General features: G+C 39.6%; 1 protein-coding gene across 1 annotated transcript in view; it reads left to right on the forward strand.

Annotated features, from left to right (window-relative positions):
- CAMKMT (calmodulin-lysine N-methyltransferase) overlaps positions 1–11,937 on the forward strand; it is a gene marked incomplete at its 5' end in the record, with an annotated part of 171,828 nt that overhangs the window by 146,884 nt on the left and 13,007 nt on the right. Inside the window, one exon of the mRNA XM_010134923.1 lies at positions 9,031–9,105. Within this exon, the coding sequence (XP_010133225.1) occupies positions 9,031–9,105 (75 nt within the window). The remainder of the gene's footprint in view (positions 1–9,030; positions 9,106–11,937) is intronic.

Raw genomic sequence — 11,937 nt, forward strand, 5'->3', positions numbered from 1 at the left:
GATGTGGGAGCGGTGAGTTGTAGCTGTGGACAACTCCATTGTTTTGCTAAGCGTTGTCTCGGAGTGACTACATTCCACACAGGAGTTTAAACGAGGACATAGAAGAGCAAGTCAGTGAGAGAAACGCTTGTGGCATGAGGCCCCCTTTGATTTGATTAGTAGTAATACTCTGTGTTCATCCTATAGTCAACATTAGAACCCATATCATGAGTGCGTGACCAAAAGGGACAACCCCTTCTGCTTAAAGGTTAACGGATTACAATCTTACCTGAGACCGTAGAGTTCCTTACAAATAAAATGAATTTACAAGCTTCCAGAATTAAATATAAAAAGAGGGGGGGAAAAAAGTAATCCAATATAACAGTGGGTGAGGCCCCACTGACAACGCTGAACGGTATCATCCTGACTGTGTTCTTGTATTAATTACCTATTTCTCTGTAACTGCCAACGTGTGAATATTTTACGTTGCTACAGTGTTCTTCAAATGTGCCAATTTTCTAACCTACCTGATTTCAACGGCTCATGTGACAGGTTCCATCAACGTCAGCCTTAATAAAGGCTTTTCATTCATCAAAATGACCTGAATGTTGCTAAATCCAAACTTGCAGAAAAGATATTTATTGAACTTGTGTTTGTCAGCTTAGCAACCCTAGAGGAACCACTTTCTTCCCACTACTTTTCCAGAATCCTCGTGTAACACTCTTGCATGACAGCATCTATTGGCAAGGAGAGACCTTCTTGCAGCCTTCCATACTTAAAGGGGCCTCTAAGAAAGATGGGGACAATCTTTTTAGCAGGGCCCGTAGTGACAAGTAATGAGTTCAAAGAGGAGAGATTTAGACTCTATATAAGGAAGAAATTTTTTACACTGAGGTTGACGAGAGACCAGCACAGGTTGCCCAGAGAGGTGGTAGAAGCCCCATCCTTGGAACCATTCCAGGTCAGGTTGGAAAGGGCTCTGAGCAACCTGATCTGGTTGAAGATGTCCCTGACACCCCCTGAAATCTTGATAGCCAGCTTGTGCGTTGTTTCCTGGTCCACGTTGCTATCGTTTTACCTTTGACCACCCTTCCTTGCCTACCTTGGCTCTCCCTTAGCAGGCCAGCATCAAGTACATTTTACACACTTCCAGCAGGCACTCTCCTTCTCGGGCACTGTGGGTTCATCTTTGCTACAGACATAGGGAAGTTGGGACAAACTTGAATTTTTGACAAAATTATGCTCTACAGTGTTATCTTTGTTTATTTTGTTAATATTCAGTTATTCAAATATTAACTAAGGATACTGGAAATGAATGGGGTTCAGGAAAGAGGAAGAGGAGTGAATCAGGGTGTGGGAATGAGAAAGTTAAAGAGCTCTGTTTACTTAACTTGGCAAAGAAATTACTTGATTGTTAAAAAATGAATTGATTTTGATCTGAAAGTCTCATTTGGGGAGAAAAAATCCTTAACAGAAGATCACTCTTTAATCTAGCTTACAAGTGCATAACAAGACGTAGAAATTGAAGCTAGGCAAATTCAGTCTAGGAAAAAATGAGATTTGACAGAGAGAATGATCTTTCCATGGGAAGCGATAGTTTCTTAGGCAGTGAATGTGTTTAAACCAAGTTGGATATCTTTCCAAAACGTGTATTAATTTCCTGAGATATATAGGCTCAATACAGAAATTTGAAATCTTGGGCGTTCATTATGGTCTCTTCTGCCCTCAGAATTTAAGCACCTGTGAATTACATCCTCTCTGCTGTTTTGAATTGTTCCTCCCATTCGGTCCTTCTGGACCTGCCTGGTTCACTTCACATTAATTTTTTTTCTTCTTCCCTTGATTATCCTCCCCATACTCACAGATAGACTTTTCCACAGAGGAAGAAACTGTCGTCTTTTCCTTCATATTTGTACACAAAACAAACCTTTACAAAGCTTTCATTCACTAATTCTACCAGTAGAGTCATGCCACATCTGCTTATGCTGACTTGCATTTTTTAATTAATTATTTTTTAGACCGTATCAGTCTGAATTAGAATGTGAGAACCATCCACGTTGTGCATCATCTACTACGTGAACCTTGCTAAAAACAAACAGGAGTTGGTCTCCTAAATAAAGACTGATTTAGAATTCATTGATGTAGAGGAGGGGTGCAAAAAGGCAAATTCACTAACATTAGTGGTATTTTTTATTAAAAACATTTCTATACAGGATATTCTCACTTTTAAAAAAACAGCCACACTCATGCTGAATGTTGGGCTGTGGTGTATTTACATGCAGTGCGTTCATTATGTCCCAAAAATTTATGATATGCACCAAATGTGTAAGTGTTAGGACTGTTATTTTTGAAGACAAAGCTGTAATGTTCTCGTCTGAATTTTAGCAAAAATTGTTGTGCAGAATAAAGGAGAGAAAATACGTTCTCAGAATAAGAAATAAGGGAAACACATAACTTTGTCATACACTTTTAAAAAAGGAATTTTTAAGCAGGAAAACCTAGAAAGAATCATAGAATATCTCAGGTTAGAAGGGATCCACAGTTGGGTTTGGTGGTTTTTCTTCTTTTGTATTACCACATTGATGTGATGAGTTTTTATGATGAATTGTTGTACCAGGCATTGTGTAAACACAGAGCAAGAAGGCAGTTGGTGTTAAAGGATCTGTGGTGTAAGACTAGAGATGGTATGGTGAGGAGGGATAACGAGGAGAACGGTAGTCAGCATGATGGACAGAGTTGGAGGCCCAAGAGCAGCTGCTTTAGAGGAGAGTTTCAAGGATAATGGAGTAAGTTTGTGAATGTTCATGGATAACACAGTGGAAAAAAATGGTGAAGGTGTTTGCTTGAAAAGTTCGGTGGAGGATGTAGACTGACATTGGGGCTGATTAAGGAAGGGACTTGTCCTTTCAATATGGAATGAGAGCTAAAAAAATAGGGAAGTGAACTGTTATGAAGCATTTGACAAAGAAGACTTGCAACTTACCTGGAAGAGTACAAAGAGAAAGGTGACAAGATCAAGGTGGTAGGCATGAAAAACAATCTTTGCAGGAGCCTGCTAAATAAATATTAATAGAGCAAGACTGCATTTTCCAAAAGCAGAGAGAACACTATTGTGATGGTAAGACATAAGTGCTGATGTCATGGTCAAGAGTTTGAGTTGAGTGGGTAGAAAAGAAACTTCTTGGAGACGCTATGCAGAGTGAATAAGCAAAATCTGAACAGAGCTGAGGTGTGCAAATATACAGGAAGGTCTTAGCTAAGCCTAGTTCTCAGACTGGAGTAAATGGTTGAGCCCAAAGAGAAGTAGTAACAACACCACCTTGTTGGATTTTAGAGGTGATGAGCTTCTCACTCACTGAGACCATGAAACATACTGAGTTGTGAGTCTGAATACACAGCGTGAAGTAGAGAAGTGAGTAGTTTGGTTTATTTTTATGGATGAAATCAGCCAGAAATACAATTCAGAAGAAGAAGAGGTTCAGGTGGAACATTGTGAAATTATCAGGAACGTGGGAAAGATTTGAAGATAATCTTTAGAAGGGCACATTGAAAAAATAGTAGGAGACAATTAAAAAAACCCAAACAGAAAATAGTGGAATTAAAAATTCTGATTAACAGCAAGATTTTACTGAGCTGAAGAGAGAAGAAAGGTCCAGGAGAATGAGGACAAAGTGCAGATTTTGAGCCTAGCTGAGAAAAGTCATGGGTGTACTTCGACAAAAGTAGATAAATGACACGGAAGTTGCTGAAACCTGCAAGGAAATTGTTGGAAGGAAACGTCCCTTGGCAATTGTAAATATCATGTTCAAACCACTTAGAAATACGAGAGGAAAGGGAGAATGGTTGATGTTGGGTACCTGTAGTAGAAAATTTCGCCTTGGTCCCATCAAACCAGGTATGCACCGTAGGGAATGAGCTATGGCATGCCTGAGTGCACAAAGCAAAGCGGAGCAGTGAAGATAGGAAAGGCAGAGGATGAAAGACACTGGAGAACTAAGAGCCACCTCATGAGAACAGAAGGAGGAAGATGGGGAAATGATAGTAAGGAAATTCGCAAGACTCCTCAGAGGAGTTGTAATGATAGGTGTATACGTTGCCTCTGTCGCTGAATTAAAATCCACCTTCTTGATCTTTATACCAAACTGAGTCGTCTCAAACAAAGATCAGGGTGTGGAGAAACATCCTCATGATGCCTTTTGTTAATGTGTTAATGAACCTGCTTGGTTAATGTCATAGCGAAAGTCATATAAACCCCCAGACAAAATCTTTTACCTGAACCCATGTACTTACCGATGATAATGCTTTTCAAAGACTGAAGGCTAAATTAAAATATGAAAAGAAGAGGTGGGTAGATCAGGGTTCTTGGTAGCTGTTCATCTGCTAAGTGGGACAAATTTTTTTATCTTTATTAAAACTACTTATACATTTTGAAGCAAGTAAGGCTTTTGTGTCTTTTGTCCTTTCTTTTCATTTTGATTTTTTGTCTTTATCTACTTTTCTGCTGACTTGAGAGCTACCCTAGCCTATGCCATTCATCACAAGAACATCTCAGAGGGACTTGGAAATGTTTCAAGTTTTAACAATCAGAGACTTAACCCGTTTTTGCTCATCTAAGTTACCTGCCTAGACACACTGGGAAGGCAAACACCGAATAACAGAGGTTGAATAATGATAGTAACGAGGAATTTTGCATGAGAAATAAAAACCTGGTAAAATCAGTTCTTTTGTTGTAGATTGCTGAGATATTTTACCAGTGTAAGAAAAAGAGTGTCGACATTTGTCAGGCTATCCTCCATAAATTAGAATTACTGTACAGGGGAAGCGCAGCCTTGGCTGCCATAACTACCCCTGCAACATTTGCTATTTTGTTCTGTTTTGGGGTTTTTTTTTCTTTGAAATACAAAAGGATATTTGGGGGTGGTACATTGGTGGTACTTAAAGTCTCGATTTTCTTAGCTGATTTTTTTTTCTATTATTATTGTAATTCTTTTATAATCACATTTTCTGGCTTGTTATTTTAAAAGATAAATCGGGGGAGAAATGCCTTGATTGTTTGTGTTGTGTGTTGTTTGGGGTTTTTTTAAATGAGTTTGTTGCTTTAGAATGGCGTACAGTTGACTGCCTAGGAAACTGAAGCATCAGTGCATCTTTTCTCAGACTATTTTGGTAGTATGTTTTATCCCTGACCTGGAAAAGCCACCTCTGCTTGTGAGAGGATAGTTCATTCTCCAAAGCTCATTCAGTCCTTGTACTTTTTGCTAGGACTGTGACCAAGATTGCTAATTATAGTCGTAGGTTTGTGACGCAGGTACTTCTCAGAAAACTGGTCAAATTAATTTGATACAGGCCATAAAGCAGCCAAGTTTCAGCCACTGTCAGCTGTACAGTGCTGCAGTGTTTTGCCCTCGAACCCTATCTCATTTCTTATTTTAATGTTCTTCTTGTAGCCAGAAAAAGCTCCCAGACTGTTTTATATTTCCCGTGGGGTACAGACCCTTTTCCGCTGAAACCAAATTGCCTTCAGTTTTCAATTGCAAAAAATTCATTATTGAGTCAAATAATGTTGAGTAAAATAATGTCAAGAGTGGGCTTTACACACAGCCTTTAACACGTTGTGTTTTGGGGGGGTGGGTTTTTTTAACAAAAAAGCTATTGAAGGTGTGACTTGGACAGAAATACAGAGTAAAGCACATTTTTCAGATTTACAAAATCGTTTCAGCTCTTCCCTCAGAAGAAAGTGTCTTCCCTCAGAAGAAAGACATAAAAATATTGCAGTGTTTAAAGTTCTTGTTTTGCTGGTAGAAAAGTGGTTGTAGAAAAAAGTGGGTTCTGTCCCCTACTTCAGCATCACTGCGAAGGGAACAAGAGGAAGATGCTAGCAAGGCTCGCACTTTTTTCCCATTGCGCTCAGTGCGGACTCAGACACACAGAATGGGCTGGGTTGGAAGGGACCCTGAAACATCTTCTAGTCCGACCGCCCTGCAGCGAGCGGCATTTAGAAGACTTTTTGTGGTACGGTGTTTTCACATTTGTGTCTGTTTTTCTTAAAGGGAACTTTGTAAAGACCAAGCCCTTCAGGCTGCTGTTGCTATCGCTTTTCTGGGTTCCTCGCAGTGCTTTTCTTTGAACGGAAATTCCAGCATCCCTTACTTCACAGTGCCTTTGGTATTTCTTTCAGGTCTGACCATTAAGTCACATCCTTACTAATCCCTGAGAAAATTGTTGTTCCTCATCCCCTTACCACATACATTTGCATGCACATATCACCTTTCTCGGAGTCGTTTTGCAAAATCAGTGGATTTTTCTGCGCTTCGCACTCAGGAGTTGTGTTTGGACTGCAAGAACTCGCCTGGCTAGTTGGTGGTGTTTATACACGTCCTGACTCCAATTCATGCCTTTCATTAGCACTAGAATTCAAAAGCCCTGATTCTGACATCAGCGTTAATGATGTAGTAATGCTGACTCCGGACAGAATTGTTCCTGATTCCCTGGTATGCAGGTGCAGATGTTTGATTGCAGCCTGTGAAAATTTGTGGGCACATTAAACAGATGACAGTGTAGATGCGGTGGCCCAGAATTAGCTACCAAAACTGTTTTGGATGTTGCAGCTCATATTGAGTTTCACGTACTCTCGCCACGCTTCCCTTACGAGTCATACTCGCACTTGGCTAAAGATAGCATGGGTAAAAATACACAGCTTGTAGTTGCATCTCCTCCCACCATGAATCCTGAGTGAGATCAGAGTCCTGTTGGTATTTATTTTATAGAAATCTTTAGTTTACCTGGTTATTTCTTCAGAGGAATAAGGATTTTCCTGTACCTATTGAAAATGTATGGCGAAGTTGCTATTGAAAGTCTTGTGTGTACATTTATCACTGGCCTTTGCGTAATTGTCGTGTCTCCAGGACTGCAGCTGTAACGCAGCTAGAGACCAAGAGCAGCCCTGGCGCTAGATCAGGACAAGGGAGGAAGGCCGGCTTATGGCTGGATGTGGGGCCCTTAGCTCTCTCCTCCGAACAGCACACATGCCAGTCGCACTGCACCACCGCTCATGCTCCTGGCAACTCCTCAATTTCATATTTTCCTCAGCATTATGGTTTCTGAGCTTTTACCCACCCACACAACCTCCTTTGTGCCTCCAGTAGGTGTGCACAGAAAATGCTGTATTTTGGATGCTCAGCGGGATCCTGACAGTAACATGAGAGAGGTTTTTTTTTTCCAGGAGGTGGCCCCTGCGCTGCCTTCCGACCTGCATAGTGAAGTGTAGTAAATACATGGGTTAAAAAAATCATCATTCAAATCCCTGTAGCGGTACCGATCAGATCTCTGTTTCTGTTGCAATGAGAACCAAAGGTGGCCTTTTAAGGCTCACAGTTCATCTACCAATTTCCAGTTCTGCTGCAGGATTCTTAAAGTATTAGAGTGCGTGCTTTAAACCCACAAAACTTACCTTTACCTAATTTTCACCATTCTAACCTAAGTTTCCACGGAAACAGGGTTGAAAAAGCCGCTGGTAGCCAGCAGGCAGCCAGCAGCTGAGAGTGAGAACTCTCCTTTGTCACTTGCCACTACTGGATGCCTGCTGCGTGCCAGTGTGCACAGCTACCTCAGCTTCTAAAATCTGGATTACTTTCAATTTGAGGGGGAAAAATTAAATTAATCTACTTTTTTTTTTTCTCCCCCTCTTTGGATTGTCACAGTAAATTCCAGGAGGGCAAGTGGGCTAATGAGTTCTGATCTGTTCGGTCACACCGAGCCCCTCGTAATCAAAGCTTTCCCAACCAACCTGGCCTCCCCTTTCCCACGTTTTAAAAGCATTTTTCTCTCAAATTTTGTGTCTGTGCACATGTACCCACTTACCGCGGTACGTTAATTCTTCGTGGCTCTGGGTCTGTCTACGTATTTACGAGCTTTTTTTACGTATAGTGTAGTTGATGTAAAAAATTCCATTTTTTCCTGTACTTAGGGAACATTTGTGAATGAGCACATTATAACTGATTCTCAGCTAAATATTAGGAGTGGGATGTGAATGGAGATGGCTTTTAACCAGGAGTAGATTATAGCTGCGGGAAGACTAAAGGGTCTATTTGGTCAGGACTCATACAAAACTGAGATAAGCATGCACAACCTGACAAGATCAGATTAGACCCTTCCCCCACAAGTGCTTTCCCCATAAATATTTATCTACTTTCTATTATAAATAACCAGGAAGTGATAAAAAACAAAAAACAGGGTAGATTTTTTTTAAAAAATAGCGTAGAAATAGGAATGCAGCTTCAGATCTTTGGGTGATGATATTTTGCGTATGCAGTAAATTCCAGTACTAGGTGCTGTTTTTTAAACAGGAGGAAAGTAGTGAAATTCTTCATGGCAGCTACGTGAATCAGCAGCATTTAGAATCAGAGCAGAACTCTGTACACAGCTGCGTTTTTGCCTGGTGCAGGGGACCTCAGAGTTAAACAACTCGGCACCTGTGAGAGAACCGGAGTGGCCAGAGTCAGCACTGCTGTGGTTTTAAGCTTGCCTGAGGCAGTGGAGCTGGCACTGAGGTGAAGCTTGGCATTTTCTCACCCCGTCCCTCCTCCCTCCAGCCCAAGCGAAGGCTCTCTTCATCAGTGAGAAGCACCACTGACGTGCCTGCCAGATGTAACGGGGCGCCCTGAATTCACAGCTATGCCTCAAACCCACGTTTCATTCAGTTGGCGATGCTTCGACTTCACTTCCTCGTGCAGTGGGGTCAAGGGGTAAAAATTGGAAGCCGTACACATGCCACTAATTTAGAAATGAATATTTGCTGGTGATCCACTCATCAGAGCACGTGTGGATCGCCTTTCTGTTATAAAGAAAAATAGCTCTTCAGCTTTGAGGTTTAAAACCTTAAAAATGTACAGAATAATATTTTTATATTGAGCTTTGAACATAACAAGCATGTACTTTTTAAAACACTCCCGTGTCGCATAAGAATAATACTAATACTTTAAAAATCTCAAGATGAAAAATGTAAGTCCTTTTTTCTTTTCTTTTTTTTTTTCAAATCTTTTTTTCCTCTAGCATTTTACGATGGGATAATGAGACAGATGTCTCTCAACTGGAAGGACATTTTGACATTGTTATGTGTGCTGACTGGTAAGTACATAAAAATCATAAAACTCGGGTTAGAAAAATAGCTTTGCTGCGGTAATTGTACTGTGCTGCTTGCTGATGGCTAAGCAAAGTCAACAAATAAAGCACAAAGCCACCTTAACCTCAACAAATTAATATTCATCTCCATGTGACAGTTATAAGGTAGTCTTCTATCACACAGTAACTTCTACCACATTATTTCCCAAAGATTGATTTTGAGAAGCATTTCCATTTTCTGGAATTGCCTCTGTTTCATGCTTGACGTATCAGTAAATGGTCGACTTAGGCAAATTGCAAATAATTATGGCTCAGTGAGGAACAGTCTGGAGAAAAGGGAGTTTATCAACACAAACAGCTCAATTAGCTTACTTCTTAGGGAAGATCTGACTATTGATATAAGGGGATATGTTTTTTGCTCCCTGGAAGATCTTCCTGAGGAAAAAAAGATTTTTCAAAACCTTGTCTTCCGCCATCACAGTCTGTTTCTTAAATCTATGGGACAGCAATATTTGTAGACATAGGCTTTATATCACTTACACAGGCAGCATTGATTCTAAGAGAATTCTTATAAAAAAAATAAGAGTACAGCACTTAATGTATGAAATGTACATACGTGTTACAATATGGGATGTTGTGTAATGATTAATGCCATTAGGTTTGATTAGTGACGTAAGCCTTTTCTCATCCTGGATTTTCAGAATTGTGATGTGCTATATTTGCTGCACGCTAACTTTAAAAACGGTGCGTTCTTAAATTTTTGTCTTCATATGTCTCCATAAATGGAGACAGTGTAAAAAAAAAAAAAGTGCAAATTTCATTTAGATATTTTTAAATTAATCTGTCTTTCCTTCACGGATATTTGCTCTTGACCCTTTAAATGTCCAAAACAGAAAAAGCTGTTTTATGTTTTGTTGCACATAACTGTTGTGAGAGACGAAATTCTGAAAACGGGGACTTCCCAGGACAGCTCAGTGCAGCGGATTTCTGTACCTTACTGAGAAATAGTTAAAGGAAAAAGGCAAAGGGAAGCATAAAGCTGTCTATTGTCTTTTTAAACAATGTTCTTTTTATGTAGCTTCTGATAAAATATTCCTCTAAGGCTTCTTTTTTATATATGTTTTGCTTTTTAAGCGAATTCTTATTTCAGAAAAGTTACTGGGTTTGTATAGCACTGGAGTAAGTGTGTGTAGTCGACTTTTTTCCTTTTCATATACCTGTTTGTCGGCAGAATGCAACGGTGCTTCATTTCTCATAGCATTTAATTTCAGGAAAGTTCTTTGTTCCCAAAAAGGACAGAGAAGGGTCTCTAACTAATCGCTGGTAATGTGCCTCAGAGATGCATCATCTGATTAAAATAAGGAGCTAAACACCACCATATGATTTCAGCAAGTAATTTAGTAAATGCCTTCCTCACCAAATATTAGACTGGATACTCCAGGTTTCATTGCACAGATGAAGTTAATGCGGGCCGGGATTAGATCAGATTAAGTACGAAAGTCAGATCAGAGTGCTGGCGGACACGAGCAGGAGGGCAGCAGTCTTCTCGGAGGCTTAGACAAGGCTCACATATGGATGTTCTCCAGATTATGTGGGTGAAGCAAGGTCTTGCCAAGAGATTTAGAGTTAAATTTGTTCTTCACACAAATATCAAAACAACCTGGCTGTGCCATCTCTTGTGTTCTTGATACTCACACCATGTCATCCTATTTGTGCTGGGAGTACAGCAGAGTGGGGCAAGACTTAAGTTATATTTTTCGGTAATATCGTTGCCTACTGCTCTTCCCAATCCGTGTGGAAATAGTGTAGTTCCTTTAGGAAACAAAGACTCAAACGCGACAGGTAAAATACATAACGCATTTGCAAACCCTGCATTTTATACATTTATTTTGAAGCACTTAAGATGCAGGTAAGTGTATAAATATTTATAGATTTCTAAAAAATAAATAGAAACATGCAGGTTAGTTTAAAGTACATGGGTTTGTTCACGATTTGTCTCTATTTTTTTTTATGGCAAGTGCCCATATATGTAGTTTAATAAGCATGAAAATCCCTTTATTGTTTGTTTCTTTTAGAAATAATTGTTTTAGTTACGGATACCAGGTTTTCCTATACATGAAAAGGCTGAGGAAGAACATGTTCCATGCTTTATCAAACTTGAATCTTCTTTTAATCTTCATGTATTTCTCTTCTGAGTTACAGAATTGGCTTGAGAACTGTTGGCAGGATTTTTGCACTCTGAATTATTTGGGCTGCCATTGAAGAGGGGGAAAAATACCATTTCTTTTCATATAGCTGCTCGGCTGAAACCCGAAGTATGCAGTGATAAAACCAGACAGAATAGATTGCATTTAGTTTAACACCGTCATATAGTTCATTGTCAGTCAATAAAATCTGAGATGAGAACAGGGAACTAGAAGGCAAAAAAAATCTGAGTTTGAATATTAGGTACATGGATAAATTCTTATTGAAGTATTTCCAGGCAGGGTGATATTGTCTGATGCTCTGAATAGCAAACCGATGCTACTGCTTGATCCCATTTACATTAAAACAAGCTCTATTCATAAACATATTCCAAATCCACATGGAGGTTCAAGTAAAAATGTACATGATTACAACAAGCAGCGCTATGTTTATATTCATATATTTACAGTCAGACTTTCATAAACCTTGAGTGCAGGAGTGGAAAATAAGTTATTTCCCCAAACAGACAGTCTATTAGTTAACAGCTAAATTTAGTAGCTCAACTAGATAATAAAATAAATAAGAGGCAAACTGTGAAAGCCAGTCATTATTTAACCATTCAGGAGTTTGACAATAAAAATAGTTTCATGGTTC

Source organism: Buceros rhinoceros, unplaced genomic scaffold (genome assembly GCF_000710305.1).
Source record: "Buceros rhinoceros silvestris isolate BGI_N320 unplaced genomic scaffold, ASM71030v1 scaffold2344, whole genome shotgun sequence".
Taxonomy (NCBI): Eukaryota; Metazoa; Chordata; class Aves; order Bucerotiformes; family Bucerotidae; genus Buceros; species Buceros rhinoceros.